The 17,575-nt window shown below is 43.4% G+C and overlaps 1 protein-coding gene across 7 annotated transcripts in view; it reads left to right on the forward strand.

The window, feature by feature from the left end:
* The first annotated feature begins 1,180 nt into the window (after positions 1-1,180).
* The window catches only part of clasp2 (cytoplasmic linker associated protein 2), a 66,583-nt gene continuing 50,188 nt past the window's right edge, over positions 1,181-17,575 (forward strand). For all 7 annotated transcript variants that reach the window (XM_080045319.1, XM_080045312.1, XM_080045314.1 and 4 more), the window contains exons 1-2: positions 1,181-2,097; positions 14,780-14,858. In XM_080045319.1, coding sequence (XP_079901445.1) covers positions 1,900-2,097; positions 14,780-14,858 — 277 coding nt within the window. In that variant the 5' untranslated portion in view covers positions 1,181-1,899. The remainder of the gene's footprint in view (positions 2,098-14,779; positions 14,859-17,575) is intronic.

Raw genomic sequence — 17,575 nt, forward strand, 5'->3', positions numbered from 1 at the left:
GTCCATTGTTCAAATGTATTGCTGTGTATATTGGATAATAATCAGGGCTCACAATGGTGCAACAGTGCTTTAAAATGAAAATTGAATTTGCTCAAAATTAGAATAATAGGTATGAGAATGTGAGCAAAGGCACCTCAACTCTTTGACAATCACTTGAATTTACATATTTGTGTAGGTCTGTGTAATTGGCAATTTACTGATGGTATAGGATATGATCAATTATATGTATTCAATATATCGCTTAATGAATCAAGAAATGATTAAGAATTATTTTATAATAGCATTTGACACATGAATGGTGTGATCTTTGTATTTAATTGATCAGCAACAAATTCCATTCCTGATGTCATATGCAGTAAAATGAGAAGCCCCAGAACCAACTTTTTGTTTTACTTTCATAGACACTCCTACAGCAGGCCCATGGTGCATGAAATACTGATCAAAGCACTGAAAACTGCTCAAAGCACTGAAAACACAACAAAGCAGCTCGCAATATTGCGCTAAACAAGAGACTAGAAAGTGCTGTGTAGTGCCAAGTGCTCAAAGACTGAGGTGATTGGCAGGACTATAGATAGGATTGAAACAAGGAGAGCAGACAGAAATACGAAAAAAGACTCAGATACATGGCTGACTTGACTGGCTGTGATACTAATGCCCTCTCTTTGACAACTGTGTTAACAATTTTATGTTTATGAAAGTAAAGAAATAAATTAAAAAATAAAACAAATTAATAAATAAATAAAAGTGACAAATAGTAAATGTGCTTTGTCTCTCCAGTCTGAGATTTTGTCTCAAAGTGTCTATGAAGTAGCCTACTTTGCTTGCTGCGGCAAACTGAATACAGGCCACACTGCTCCTGGACCGCTAGATGTCACGCAAGAGCCATGTAGACGCAGACACACCCACATAAACAGTGCGGTGTGTTTGAGTCATGACTGTTACAGAAAATTATTATGAAGCCATAAGGAATAACACAAATAAAGCTTAACTTACAACTAACGTACTACTGGTGTACTTAGTATCTCTCTCTTTAAGCACAAGGGTGGTCCACGGCGCACATGATAATTATGCATTTTAGATCAGGCATTATGCTGGCAAGCTGTGCGGTGCACGAAGACCCGTCGGCCTGATCGTTGATCGGCAGCGCCTCCTGGTGAACTGCAGTCCCCGGCATCTCCAGTTCAGCGCCACTTAACGGGTTTATCAGCAGCAGCGGAGGCGGTTATTCCTGGATTAAAAGAAAACCAGTAAACGCGGGACTGGAGCTGAGCGCTTATTGTAGAAGTCTTGGTGCAACTTTCCAGCTGAAGGAGTGTGCAGTTTAAAGCTCCGCAGAGTTCCCGTCCCGCAGGCATGGATTAAACAGCGGAGCGGAGCCCGGCGTTAGGCCTGCGGGTAACTGACGTTAGCGAACCAAGCTAGCTGAGGAGGAGGAGGAGCGGGCTAGCGTTGTTTGGGTTTCTGTGCTAACTAGCTGCGTGCTATTTTGTTAGCATAACAGATAGCCAAATATTGCTTTAATTGTGGATACATTTAAGTAGCCAGCTGGCGTCCACTATTATTCCACGGTTACTGAACTTTCCCGAAGTTTTGAGTTAACCCTCGAAGCTAACGCTGTGTGTAGTAGCTGAGCTAGCGGGCTAACGTTACGTCTTTGTCATACAAAGTTGAGCGTTTTGATTTGGACAGAAGGGTGGTTTGTGTCTTAAATTAGGCTGTATTTTATGACAAGCGGTTGCATGTTGAGAATCAAACATCAGCCAGACGCAGTCCACTCCACACCGTGTCTCTGCTCCTCCACGGGACCACAGATAAAGTATTTTCTTGACCTGGTCCTCCCACCGCTGTCTCCTGTCTGCAGCCGGCTTCAGCGGCTTGCCACACGGCGCCGAGTGCCCAATGGAGGGACATGAAAACATGGATTATTTTTACCAGCAGGTAGTTCAGAAAGACGTTAGCCGTAGGCTGCAGGTCGGTCCGGACCTCATTGACTACCTGAGCGACCCGCAGCGTTCCTCGGACGTGGACCAGGACAAATCCCGGCTGGATAAGACCGTGGACGAGCTGACGGGATGGGTGAACTCAAGCAATTTCAAGGTGAGAGATCTTGGCCTGTCACGGCAGGTCTGGTGGTATCGGCAGCATCACTGCAGCATCCACCCCTTCGCCCTGGTCATGAATTATTTGTTCACCAGTTTACCCAGTGAATAGGAGCAGAGAGGGGAGCAATGGAATTTTTAGGGCCCGAGCACCGAGTGGTGCGAAGCCCTATTGAAACCGCTAGGATTTTTATTCTTTTTATTAGGGCCCGAGCACCGAGTGGTGCGAAGCCCTATTGAAACCGCTAGGATTTTTATTCTTTTTATTATTAGGGCCCGAGCACCGAGTGGTGCGAAGCCCTATTGAAACCGCTAGGATTTTTATTCTTTTTATTATTATTATTATTCTTATTTGTAGTCATTTTTGGCACTTTTCACCCCCTTCCCATCGAAAAAAAACCGGAAAACCTTTGCAGACAGGTCAGACCTGCAAAAAATTGCAACTTATCAGTGGTTTCGGGATTTGTGCATTAAAATTGCGCCCCCTATGGCCACAAACAGTTTTTCAGGAAATGCATGCTCAAAAATTGGGCTAGAAGCCTAAAATTTTAGGACAACATGTAATGGCCCAAGGCGCACATAAATGCAATGTTATGTCATTAGCCAAAATCAACAGGAAGTCGGCCATGTTGGATTTAGTGCCTAAAATCGCCAAAACCATAATTTCGCATTTCGACGAACTCGTCCTAGAGTTTTTACGCCAGGGACGTCAAACCACTGCTCAAGTACTCAAAACGCTTGCCCGATGTTAGATTGCGAAAAGATTTCAACAGCACAGTAGTGCCAGTGTTCTATTGGGGGTCAAAGTTGACGTAAACATCATAATTAACGAACCTCATGAAACTTTAATTCATCATAACTCAGGCTGTGTTATACCTAGCTGCACCAAATTAATAACCCAAGTGTATCTTTGCAGGCCCCACAAAAAAGCCTCTTGAAGCCCCGCCCCAAAATCAACAGGATTTTTTTTAAAGTGAAATATGTGTATTTCTGGCTCTCAAATTATCAAAATGTTCAAAAATTAATAACTCCTAGCAGGAACATATTTAGCAAAACGACCACTGTAGGGACACTCATCTATCATGGAATATACACCACAAAAAATTTTGTTTGATTCCGAATAACTATGACGAGATGGGAGCCGATATTCGCCAAAATGGCGCCAAAAGTCAGAACTCCACATTACTCTGCAGGATTGCAGAGCAAAGTGGACTCATAACAACTTTTTGTGCAAAAAAAAACATGATAGGGTACGTCCTCCGACATGGAAGATGATATACCCGAAAGCTTGTTTTATCCGGATTAACCGTCTTGCAGCACCGGCTCCACATTCGCCAACAAACATCAAAAACGAACCTCATGAACCCTTTGATTGATCATAACTCAGGCTGTGTTATACTTAGAACCACACAATTGTATACAGCAATGTACAATCCCAGTACAAACAAAAGAGCCTCTTTACGCCCCGCCCCAAAATCAACAGGAAGACTTTTATCTTGAAGTATTCGCCAAAAAACATCAAAAACGGACCTCATGAACCCTTTCATTGATCATAACTCATGCTGTGTTACACCTAGATGCCCAATATTTTATACAGAAATGTATAATCCCAGGACAAACAAAAAAGCCTCTTGAAGCCCCGCCCCAAAATCAACAGGAAGACTTTTAAATGGACCTCATGAACCCTTTCATTGATCATAACTCATGCTGTGTTACACCTAGATGCCCAATATTTTATACAGAAATGTATAATCCCAGGACAAACAAAAAAGCCTCTTGAAGCCCCGCCCCAAAATTAACAGGAAGACTTTTAAATTGAAATATTCACAATTTTTTCAACTTTTCTCTACATGGACCTATAAAGAAAGGGCTGCACACTAGATGACAGTATTACATTAAGTAGGAAGACATTGCCACCTGCTGGACAATATAAATACTGCATGTTGCTGCATTTACCTACACATCCTACAAACTTGGATCAAATCAAACTCAAAGCAGCTCAGGGAGGTCTAGAGACAGCCACCATGATAGCACAGGAAGCTGGTTCCATTGGCTGAAACGCCTTCGCCGTAGCTTGGCGTCTACGCCACTAAACAGGAAGTCGCTGTAACTTCACTATTCTCCGTCTGATCATCTCAAAATTGTATATAGTTAATGAGACCCAAGGCCTGAGGATGCCCACACGCTAATATTCATATAAAGTGAGAGCGCCACCCGCTGGGCAAAGTAAATATTGCATGTTGGTTATTTAGCTATATGTCCGTCAAACTTTTATCAAATCAACCTCAAAGCAGCTCAGGGAGGTCTACAGACATCCACCGTGATAAAACTGGAAGCTGGTTTCATTGGCTGAAAGGCCTTCGCCATAGCTTGGCGTCTTATTCACTAAACAGGAAGTCGCTGTAACTTCACTGTACTTTGTCTGATCATCTCAAATTTCTTATGGTTAATGAGACCCAAGGCCTGAGGAAGCCTGCACGCTAATATTCATACAAAGTGAGAGTGCCACCTGTCAAAACGCCTTCGCCGTTGCTTGGCGTCTTCGCCAGTAAACAGGAAGTAGCTGTAACTCCAGTATACTCAGTCTGATCTTCTCAACATTTGATATGCTTAATGAGACCCAAGGCCTGAGTAAGCCCACACAATAATATTAAGAAAAAGTGAGAGCGCCAACTGCTGGGCAAAGTAAATATTGCATGCTAGTTATTTACCTTCAAGTCCTACACACTTGATCAAATCAACCTCAAAGCAGCTCAGGGAGGTCCAGAGACAACGATAACACGGGAAGCCGGTTCAATCAGCTCCATGGCCTTAGTAGGTTCAATCAGCTCCATGGCCTTAGTAGTTTCTCGGCGTCGTCGCCACGAAGCAGGAAGTCGCTGTAATTTCGCTATGCGCTGTCCCACGCGCTCCAAACTTCACCCGCCTGGTAAGAGCCCAGGCCCGAGGACTTCCTCGCATCCGCATCGAGCGCGTAGCGGCAACTTCCACGCTTCCAGCGACAGGTATTACTGTGCCGCGCACTCCGAAGAAGAGGAGACCGCAGCGCGTTCTCTCACGCGGTCGCCCGGAGCGCCGAGGACGGCCGGGACGGCGAGCAGCACGGAGGTGCGAGGGCCCGGTCATCACTGCTTGCAGTTTTAATTATTATTATTCTTATTTGTAGTCATTTTTGGCACTTTTCACCCCCTTCCCATCGAAAAAAAACGGAAAACCTTTGCAGACAGGTCAGACCTGCAAAAAATTGCAACTTATCAGTGGTTTCGGGATTTGTGCATTAAAATTGCGCCCCCTATGGCCACAAACAGTTTTTCAGGAAATGCATGCTCAAAAATTGGGCTAGAAGCCTAAAATTTTAGGACAACATGTAATGGCCCAAGGCGCACATAAATGCAATGTTATGTCATTAGCCAAAATCAACAGGAAGTCGGCCATGTTGGATTTAGTGCCTAAAATCGCCAAAACCATAATTTCGCATTTCGACGAACTCGTCCTAGAGTTTTTACGCCAGGGACGTCAAACCACTGCTCAAGTACTCAAAACGCTTGCCCGATGTTAGATTGCGAAAAGATTTCAACAGCACAGTAGTGCCAGTGTTCTATTGGGGGTCAAAGTTGACGTAAACATCATAATTAACGAACCTCATGAAACTTTAATTCATCATAACTCAGGCTGTGTTATACCTAGCTGCACCAAATTAATAACCCAAGTGTATCTTTGCAGGCCCCACAAAAAAGCCTCTTGAAGCCCCGCCCCAAAATCAACAGGATTTTTTTTAAAGTGAAATATGTGTATTTCTGGCTCTCAAATTATCAAAATGTTCAAAAATTAATAACTCCTAGCAGGAACATATTTAGAAAAACGACCACTGTAGGGACACTCATCTATCATGGAATATACACCACAAAAAATTTTGTTTGATTCCGAATAACTATGACGAGATGGGAGCCGATATTCGCCAAAATGGCGCCAAAAGTCAGAACTCCACATTACTCTGCAGGATTGCAGAGCAAAGTGGACTCATAACAACTTTTTGTGCAAAAAAAAACATGATAGGGTACGTCCTCCGACATGGAAGATGATATACCCGAAAGCTTGTTTTATCCGGATTAACCGTCTTGCAGCACCGGCTCCACATTCGCCAACAAACATCAAAAACGAACCTCATGAACCCTTTGATTGATCATAACTCAGGCTGTGTTATACTTAGAACCACACAATTGTATACAGCAATGTACAATCCCAGTACAAACAAAAGAGCCTCTTTACGCCCCGCCCCAAAATCAACAGGAAGACTTTTATCTTGAAGTATTCGCCAAAAAACATCAAAAACGGACCTCATGAACCCTTTCATTGATCATAACTCATGCTGTGTTACACCTAGATGCCCAATATTTTATACAGAAATGTATAATCCCAGGACAAACAAAAAAGCCTCTTGAAGCCCCGCCCCAAAATCAACAGGAAGACTTTTAAATTGAAATATTCACAATTTTTTCAACTTTTCTCTACATGGACCTATAAAGAAAGGGCTGCACACTAGATGACAGTATTACATTAAGTAGGAAGACATTGCCACCTGCTGGACAATATAAATACTGCATGTTGCTGCATTTACCTACACATCCTACAAACTTGGATCAAATCAAACTCAAAGCAGCTCAGGGAGGTCTAGAGACAGCCACCATGATAGCACAGGAAGCTGGTTCCATTGGCTGAAACGCCTTCGCCGTAGCTTGGCGTCTACGCCACTAAACAGGAAGTCGCTGTAACTTCACTATTCTCCGTCTGATCATCTCAAAATTGTATATAGTTAATGAGACCCAAGGCCTGAGGATGCCCACACGCTAATATTCATATAAAGTGAGAGCGCCACCCGCTGGGCAAAGTAAATATTGCATGTTGGTTATTTAGCTATATGTCCGTCAAACTTTTATCAAATCAACCTCAAAGCAGCTCAGGGAGGTCTACAGACATCCACCGTGATAAAACTGGAAGCTGGTTTCATTGGCTGAAAGGCCTTCGCCATAGCTTGGCGTCTTATTCACTAAACAGGAAGTCGCTGTAACTTCACTGTACTTTGTCTGATCATCTCAAATTTCTTATGGTTAATGAGACCCAAGGCCTGAGGAAGCCTGCACGCTAATATTCATACAAAGTGAGAGTGCCACCTGTCAAAACGCCTTCGCCGTTGCTTGGCGTCTTCGCCAGTAAACAGGAAGTAGCTGTAACTCCAGTATACTCAGTCTGATCTTCTCAACATTTGATATGCTTAATGAGACCCAAGGCCTGAGTAAGCCCACACAATAATATTAAGAAAAAGTGAGAGCGCCAACTGCTGGGCAAAGTAAATATTGCATGCTAGTTATTTACCTTCAAGTCCTACACACTTGATCAAATCAACCTCAAAGCAGCTCAGGGAGGTCTAGAGACAACGATAACACGGGAAGCCGGTTCAATCAGCTCCATGGCCTTAGTAGGTTCAATCAGCTCCATGGCCTTAGTAGTTTCTCGGCGTCGTCGCCACGAAGCAGGAAGTCGCTGTAATTTCGCTATGCGCTGTCCCACGCGCTCCAAACTTCACCCGCCTGGTAAGAGCCCAGGCCCGAGGACTTCCTCGCATCCGCATCGAGCGCGTAGCGGCAACTTCCACGCTTCCAGCGACAGGTATCGCTGTGCCGCGCACTCCGAAGAAGAGGAGACCGCAGCGCGTTCTCTCACGCGGTCGCCCGGAGCGCCGAGGACGGCCGGGACGGCGAGCAGCACGGAGGTGCGAGGGCCCGGTCATCACTGCTTGCAGTTTTAATTATTATTATTATTCTTATTTGTAGTCATTTTTGGCACTTTTCACCCCCTTCCCATCGAAAAAAACCGGAAAACCTTTGCAGACAGGTCAGACCTGCAAAAAATTGCAACTTATCAGTGGTTTCGGGATTTGTGCATTAAAATTGCGCCCCCTATGGCCACAAACAGTTTTTCAGGAAATGCATGCTCAAAAATTGGGCTAGAAGCCTAAAATTTTAGGACAACATGTAATGGCCCAAGGCGCACATAAATGCAATGTTATGTCATTAGCCAAAATCAACAGGAAGTCGGCCATGTTGGATTTAGTGCCTAAAATCGCCAAAACCATAATTTCGCATTTCGACGAACTCGTCCTAGAGTTTTTACGCCAGGGACGTCAAACCACTGCTCAAGTACTCAAAACGCTTGCCCGATGTTAGATTGCGAAAAGATTTCAACAGCACAGTAGTGCCAGTGTTCTATTGGGGGTCAAAGTTGACGTAAACATCATAATTAACGAACCTCATGAAACTTTAATTCATCATAACTCAGGCTGTGTTATACCTAGCTGCACCAAATTAATAACCCAAGTGTATCTTTGCAGGCCCCACAAAAAAGCCTCTTGAAGCCCCGCCCCAAAATCAACAGGATTTTTTTTAAAGTGAAATATGTGTATTTCTGGCTCTCAAATTATCAAAATGTTCAAAAATTAATAACTCCTAGCAGGAACATATTTAGCAAAACGACCACTGTAGGGACACTCATCTATCATGGAATATACACCACAAAAAATTTTGTTTGATTCCGAATAACTATGACGAGATGGGAGCCGATATTCGCCAAAATGGCGCCAAAAGTCAGAACTCCACATTACTCTGCAGGATTGCAGAGCAAAGTGGACTCATAACAACTTTTTGTGCAAAAAAAAACATGATAGGGTACGTCCTCCGACATGGAAGATGATATACCCGAAAGCTTGTTTTATCCGGATTAACCGTCTTGCAGCACCGGCTCCACATTCGCCAACAAACATCAAAAACGAACCTCATGAACCCTTTGATTGATCATAACTCAGGCTGTGTTATACTTAGAACCACACAATTGTATACAGCAATGTACAATCCCAGTACAAACAAAAGAGCCTCTTTACGCCCCGCCCCAAAATCAACAGGAAGACTTTTATCTTGAAGTATTCGCCAAAAAACATCAAAAACGGACCTCATGAACCCTTTCATTGATCATAACTCATGCTGTGTTACACCTAGATGCCCAATATTTTATACAGAAATGTATAATCCCAGGACAAACAAAAAAGCCTCTTGAAGCCCCGCCCCAAAATCAACAGGAAGACTTTTAAATGGACCTCATGAACCCTTTCATTGATCATAACTCATGCTGTGTTACACCTAGATGCCCAATATTTTATACAGAAATGTATAATCCCAGGACAAACAAAAAAGCCTCTTGAAGCCCCGCCCCAAAATCAACAGGAAGACTTTTAAATTGAAATATTCACAATTTTTTCAACTTTTCTCTACATGGACCTATAAAGAAAGGGCTGCACACTAGATGACAGTATTACATTAAGTAGGAAGACATTGCCACCTGCTGGACAATATAAATACTGCATGTTGCTGCATTTACCTACACATCCTACAAACTTGGATCAAATCAAACTCAAAGCAGCTCAGGGAGGTCTAGAGACAGCCACCATGATAGCACAGGAAGCTGGTTCCATTGGCTGAAACGCCTTCGCCGTAGCTTGGCGTCTACGCCACTAAACAGGAAGTCGCTGTAACTTCACTATTCTCCGTCTGATCATCTCAAAATTGTATATAGTTAATGAGACCCAAGGCCTGAGGATGCCCACACGCTAATATTCATATAAAGTGAGAGCGCCACCCGCTGGGCAAAGTAAATATTGCATGTTGGTTATTTAGCTATATGTCTGTCAAACTTTTATCAAATCAACCTCAAAGCAGCTCAGGGAGGTCTACAGACATCCACCGTGATAAAACTGGAAGCTGGTTTCATTGGCTGAAAGGCCTTCGCCATAGCTTGGCGTCTTATTCACTAAACAGGAAGTCGCTGTAACTTCACTGTACTTTGTCTGATCATCTCAAATTTCTTATGGTTAATGAGACCCAAGGCCTGAGGAAGCCTGCACGCTAATATTCATACAAAGTGAGAGTGCCACCTGTCAAAACGCCTTCGCCGTTGCTTGGCGTCTTCGCCAGTAAACAGGAAGTAGCTGTAACTCCAGTATACTCAGTCTGATCTTCTCAACATTTGATATGCTTAATGAGACCCAAGGCCTGAGTAAGCCCACACAATAATATTAAGAAAAAGTGAGAGCGCCAACTGCTGGGCAAAGTAAATATTGCATGCTAGTTATTTACCTTCAAGTCCTACACACTTGATCAAATCAACCTCAAAGCAGCTCAGGGAGGTCTAGAGACAACGATAACACGGGAAGCCGGTTCAATCGGCTCCATGGCCTTAGTAGGTTCAATCAGCTCCATGGCCTTAGTAGTTTCTCGGCGTCGTCGCCACGAAGCAGGAAGTCGCTGTAATTTCGCTATGCACTGTCCCACGCGCTCCAAACTTCACCCGCCTGGTAAGAGCCCAGGCCCGAGGACTTCCTCGCATCCGCATCGAGCGCGTAGCGGCAACTTCCACGCTTCCAGCGACAGGTATTACTGTGCCGCGCACTCCGAAGAAGAGGAGACCGCAGCGCGTTCTCTCACGCGGTCGCCCGGAGCGCCGAGGACGGCCGGGACGGCGAGCAGCACGGAGGTGCGAGGGCCCGGTCATCACTGCTTGCAGTTTTAATTTTGTTTTGTTTTTTCTGCCGACAAGGTGGTTATCTCTAGCAGAGACGAGGCTTTTCAAACGAGATGTCTTCGCCTTTAATGGTGTGAAGAGGATTATGTAGTGTCCTTTAAAACAGAGCTAATAAAGCTGTTATCTCCTTTTCTTATCTGGCCTCAATCCTGTCCGAATAATATATTTAAACTTTAATTTGCTTTTTCATATAGGCTACAGCACATGATCTCACTTAACCTAAAAAACGCTTAATGATACGAGTTACCCTTCGACAACATTGCAATCTATCTCTGAATACTTTTTTTTTAATTTTTTTTTTAACTTTCATCCCAGTGATGGAGTAGCACATTTGCAGGGCATTCCTGTAGGTTTCTGGAGTTCATATTGTTTTGGCTGAGTCTGTGTGAAGGGGACCCATTGTCAGCAGCACTGTACACTACTGGAGCCTTGGTGGGGAAGGGGTTAGATGACTCATTGTTATGACCTATGCTTTTTCTTCATCTCTTCCACTCATTTTCTCTATCTTCCTTCTCTCACTAACACTGACCCACAGACACACGCTCTTGTGTCTCTTAAGTGTTTCCAGCCGGTCAAAACAGTCGGGAAACTTCTTTTGGGATATGCTCGGATTAGACTCCCTTGCCCTTTTTAAACTCGTTAACATGGTCTGCACTGAAACACAGGACTCAGCAAGATTGTAACAGTGGGTAAAGTGTGCGTTCAGCATAATCAAAGCATCTCTTCTCTTCTTTTGTAGTTGTAGAACATACTTATTCAACTATGTAGTCATTTTGTTGTCATAGTCTTTTCAAATACAACTTATGTACTACATATAAGTTGATAAGAATGCACACATACTACGGTATTTCAATTAATTATAGCAATATGAAGCAGAACATTCATCTCAATTCAAACTCAAGTTTGATACAAAGTACATTTCATTTCCTTTTTTTAGAATTTATTCATGAGGTAGAAATGTTAACAAAACAACCATTTTCATTTTTGAATAGCTGCATTACAAATTCTGCACAGTCCCATGATGTTAAAATAAGGTGTCAGTAGTGCATTTAAAGTGATTTTAGAAAAGAGAACTGTAATAGGGGCACAAGATGTTTTGAGGAGTGCTGATTAAAGTTTAGATCCTTCTCCATTGTAAATGTTTAGAAAGAATAGAACATCAACTTCCTCCTTTTCCCCTAAATTATGAATAATGTTGGCTTCTTTTATTTTTCTGCATCCTTTTTAAATGAAATAACATGTTTGATGTGAAAACCACCACCATCTCTAAGTCTGCCTACTGCTTTAACAAGCCTAATGCGTCCCTCTTTGTTCAGATTAGATCCTTTTATGTGGATGAGATGTATAGTAGTAACTTGAGCTCGGATCAGTATCTGGCATTGATAAAGCAAGCGAGTTATGCCCGTAAGAGGACTTCACATAGCAGACTTTATAGTGATGCCGATAAGCTCGCTGTGCAAAAGGATGAAAGACTTGGCTTTAAGGAAGATGCTGAGTCAGCACAGACAGAGAGAAGACTGGAGAGGTGATGCAGAGTTGACAAACGGCAGTAATGAAGGATTTCAAGGGGGGGATAGAGAACTAGAGTGACAAATGTGGTAGGTGAGTGGAAAACACAAGTCACAACTCAAAAATACATTAAATGTTCAGACATGGTGGCTGTTGTCGCGCCCAGGTTTCACTTTTAGGACTGGATAAAATAGCGCATTTTTCGGTACCCTTTGCGCTCTTTTTATCTTTGCTTTATTAGCGTGACTTTGTCCGTGTTTTATTTTTGGACAATGATGAGTCAATTTCACCATCTTCTTCTTTCTTTTCCGCTTTTAGTGTCGGTAGAACAGCCGATTTGCCTCTTAAGCTCTGCTCTCATGCGCCTGTTGTGAGACAGGAAAAGCAGAGGGCATTAATATTGCATGTTGCGTCTATGGGCAGAAGGGCGAGTCAAGATGACTGGACACTGACTGTGTTCATCGAAGGTTGATACCGCTACCACCCTCAGTTGCACCAACCAGAAACACTTTTAGATGGAGGATGGTGAAATATGCTTAATCATTCCATTTCTGTCCTGTTATAATTTAAATGTAACTAGGCAAATATACAGCATTGGAATGGGTTCTTGTCATTTGGCTTTACATGAAACAAAAGCACACTCTGCCATTTTTATCATCAATTTATCCAACCATCTTTGCACATTTTGTCCACTCCAAATGTTGCTGTGTTAGCCTTGTCCCCCTTATTTTCTGTCCAGAAATCCTATTAAGCCTCTCTAGAATCCAGACTAAACCCTACATGGTATGCGAATTAACGTTATGTGTTAAGCCACCATACGCACCCACCTGAGTCTTCACAAAGAGCCATTCATACTGGGCTAAATATTTTCTGCTTACTTTTTCCCCCCACAGACGTCAGTCACACGGATTTTATGATGCTTGCAGTGTAGAGATACAGCCGTGTGTTGTAGAACGTGAGTGTGGGACTATCCTTTAGAAACTGCTGACATGTTCACAACGTCATGCCCAATATTTTCCAATGTTTTTCCCCCCCTCTATCTATCTCTTCTTTCCTCCATCATTCCCTCTTTAACCAGTAACCACTAGCCAGACTTTTCACTGCAGGAGGCCTTACGAGCATAAAGAGAAAGCCTTCCCTTATCCTCCATGTTTCTCCTTTCTGAGGTAGACATACAATCCCAGTCCTTTCCATCTCCTCTCCTCTGTACCCAAGTGAAGATGCCATATGGTTGTGGGCGCTGATCTTGTTGGGGTGCTGATGGATGGAGGAGGGGGAGGCCTCGGGCCGTTTCCTTCCTGTGCTGTTTCTTCTTTCAACTGCTGTTTTTCCTCTCTTCCTCACCCTAAATTAGGTCAGTATGAGGGAGTCATCATAGTGACCCAGCGCTCAGGTTTCTGCTCAAGGTGATATTTGTTTTCGGTGGGTTTTACTTGGCCTTCTTGCGTGAATTTTTCCTCATCACCCCCCCCCCCCACACACACACACACACACACACACACACTCCCAATTGTTTTTTCATTTTTTCTGTGGTTACCTGGCTCTGCTCTTCCTTTGACTAAATAGGGAAGAAAGTGCAGTCAACACAGGACGGTGGAGTCTGGAGAATAAACGTTTGAATGGATTTTCTTTTTTGGACGGTTCAGTGTTACCGCTGCACTGCCAAAACAAGCATTCCAGGAGCATAGCGCAGTGTGGGATGTGATCCTAATCAAAAACACAGTGGAAAACTCAACTTTGCAACTAGACAAAAATCCAGTCTACCTCCCCCATACGAGTCAAATCGCAAGACAACTTTTATTTTATGACCGAGCCAAATCACAGTGTGGTGGTGGTGGTAGACTGGAGAGATGAATAAGGGGACGCCGGTCATGGGTCATTTTAAACAAACATGAATGTGTGCATAGTATACATCTTTACATCATCACGTCGCTTCACTTCAAAATTTATTCTATAGTTGATCAAATTCATCAGAAAATGATTAGATGTCCCCAACAAAGGTGAATACTAGTGTAGTGTGTGATTATATTAGCTGTTGTGCAGATGGTGTACAAATGGCACAACCAGGTTACACAAGCCATATGGCCACAGCTTGATTATCATCTCAGTACAGTATGTCAGTGTCTCATACTACAAGGCTCATCCACACTCCCTCATTCTGGTTAAAAAATCTGTGGGAATTTTAAATACAGACAAGCAGAGTCAGTCTCTAATTCCTTGAAGATGGCAAAATTGACTTTCATGATCTCGGCTGTTTGCGAAGTCAGCTAAACTCTAGAGCCATCATGATTCAGCTTTTTTTAAAGCAGACTGATCAGACTTGAAGGTTTGGTAAACCTTCTGCAATATAACAAAATCTAATTCAATCCATGTGTCTTCCTGTCACTGCGGCAAATGTAGGTGAAGGAGACAGTGACACTGATTTGAAATGTTTTCAAATCACATACATGAAGCCATGCAGATTCATTGTGTAATATGTGTGTAAAACTGTTACCATAATACCTACTTTAACCTTTACCTCTGTCCCACTCTGTTTTTTGTAGGTGGCATTGATGGGGATAGACATCTGTGGTGCTTTTGTGGACCGCTTAGGAGAGCGGTTTAAAGGGTACCTGGGTACAGGTGAGATATCTTGCATCATTCATGAGCTAGTTAGTGTTTCCCGCAGCGCTTTATAGTTAAGGCGGCCGGCCGTCTAAACAACGCAAGCCGGCCACCTTAACTATAATGCGCTGGGGTAAACACTGGATTGTTCGGCCATTGTTTGTTTACTACACCAGGCTTCAAATGTTAAATATCTTCTGCTAAGTTCATATCCTTCCATAATTCTAAGCAGTGCTAGTCTGAGGATGAGTTTACCCTCTTGGTTTTAGTGTGAGCATTTCCTGATAGCACTCAACAGAACAACTCTGTAGTGTTACACAAAGTGGCTTATATCCTTCCATTTTGTCTCATACTTCCACTTTGTGGCTCCGCTGGGACGGACCAGCACAGTGCTCTAAAGCCTGGCACCACCCACTCTATTATACATCCTCTAGTCTCTAAATTTAGGCTCAGTCATACTGTAGCCCTGTCCATTACACCCCAAAACCACACCTACAATTCATATGACCTCACACACTGAATCGTGTGTCAGATTTCATGCCGTCTGTGTGATGTCAGTGCCAGCTCTTGTGTGTGTGGCCGGTTAAGGTGTCACCAGCTGTCTTTGTCTGCCACTGGCTTGTGTCCCCAACAAACTCACTCAGTCCTGCAGTGTAGCTCTGGGATGACTGAACCTGTCTCACTGTGCAAAGTCTGCCAACAGACACACTCACACTCACTCTTAATACTTCACTCACTGCCTAGGCTCTTGGGTATGAGACCCCGTTTCCACCTGGCATTAACATGTAGTTTTTGTGATCCGATCACATGAATACAGCTCTAACTACAGGTGAGAACACTCTCAAGACGCATTGAGATCGGATCACAAAAACCACATTCGGAGGTGGTTTACGTCGCTTTTGTCGCTTGTATCCACATTCATTTTGTAGTGGAAACACCTATGTGGTTTTTGATCACATTAGGGACCTCCTACTCAACTGCTGCCCCCTGCCTGAGCGGAAATACGTTGAAAATGCATCACTGGCATTCATGCAGCTTTTATAGAAGCCTCATGAACGAGTTGCAAATAACTCCTCTGTTTTCATTTCACTGCGTAAATCTGAAAACACGGAAATCGCTGCTATTGACTGGAGAGCTGCAAGGCAACGACTTCCTGTTCTTATCTGCTTAAGAATAAAAGTCAACTCGCGTTTGGGTAGTAACAGGCTTTTAATGTGAAGGCGCACAGGAAATATTCTGTTCGCATACAGTATCTTAACTTCATACAGAAAGCCGCCCGTGTAGCCTACTGGTGTTGGTGACAATAGTGTAGCAGACGTTAGAAAAGGCGCCCCGCAAACACACATCTTTCACCAGCCAAAGAGGCGTAATAACTTACTCGCCTAAGAGTTTTTACTTTTATATACTATCTATGATATTTCCCGCATTTGGCGAGAGCCCTCTAAGCAGTGTTGTGCATCGCGCCTCCTTGTCTAAATGAGACAGTAGCATATCTCGTCAACCTAGACTGGTAATTATCTTCGCATGTAATGCATTTTAATAGCAAATGCGATTAAAACTGTGGCACTGTACAGCCCTGTATGTTTACTTGTTTGAACCCCACCGGTTAAAAACACCAATGCAAACGGAAATGATGAACGTGTTGATTTAAATACAGCGCGGGTAAATGGAATCCGATCACAAGTAGACAGAGAAGTCACATTTGAAAATACAAGTGGGAACACACGGACTGAGAGCTGTCCACTTGTAACCAGATTCAAAAAGTCAGATGTTAATGCCAGGTGGAAACAGGGTCTGAGTTTGTGTGTGTTTCAGACTGATGGTAAAATCATCTCACTGAGCCACTGCTGGCTCTGGAATCTCCCTCCCTCCATCTGACTTCCATATATCCTTTCCTTTTCTCTCTCTCCTTCTCCCTGTACACACCCTCCTCCACACACACACACACACACACACACACACACACACACACACACACACACACACACACACACACACACACACACACACACACACACACACTCACACTCACACTCACACTCACACTCACACTCACACTCTCTCTCACACACACACACACACACACACACACACACACACACTCAGAGGACGGGAAGATGAGGTAATTGAGACAGAGTGATTGTATTGAGGATTGACTCTTAAACAGTAGTGTGCATGCATATCTCACAGATGACATAGGGCTGCACTTTGACTTCATACAACTTTCTTGTAAACAATGTGGTGGATGAAATAAAGTGATGTCATTGGCCAGCCAGCAGCTGTTGAAAAAGATTTAAAAAAAATTAGTCAACTTGCCAGGTGTGTGTGTGTGTGTGTGTGTGTGTGTGTGTGTGTGTGTGTGTGTGTGTGTTCGTCCTTACTACAGCAGATGACGTTGTGTGCAACAATGCGACCCCTGTCAATCTATCTGTTTGAGGGCATTGTCCTTGTTGCCATGACAACCATCTGTTATGGTAACATGATGTACGCACAGTCGTGTGCACACATACAAACACACACAGCAGAGGAAAAGGACAGATGACATCACTCCCCTCGCTGAAGTTTTAGACAAGGAATGTGGGTAGTAGTGTGGTGTGTGTTTTCAACATTCTTTGTGTATTTGTGTTTATCTCATTGTCAGAGGCAGTGTTTGAGTTAAACGTAACTCAGACAGTTTAATCTTTTCCATTTGGTGGTCAAACGGAGACGAATTGACCAAATTTGGCATTTTGTCT

This window comes from Ammodytes marinus (genome assembly GCF_949987685.1).
Source record: "Ammodytes marinus genome assembly, chromosome: 17".
In the NCBI taxonomy this organism is placed as follows: domain Eukaryota; kingdom Metazoa; phylum Chordata; class Actinopteri; order Uranoscopiformes; family Ammodytidae; genus Ammodytes; species Ammodytes marinus.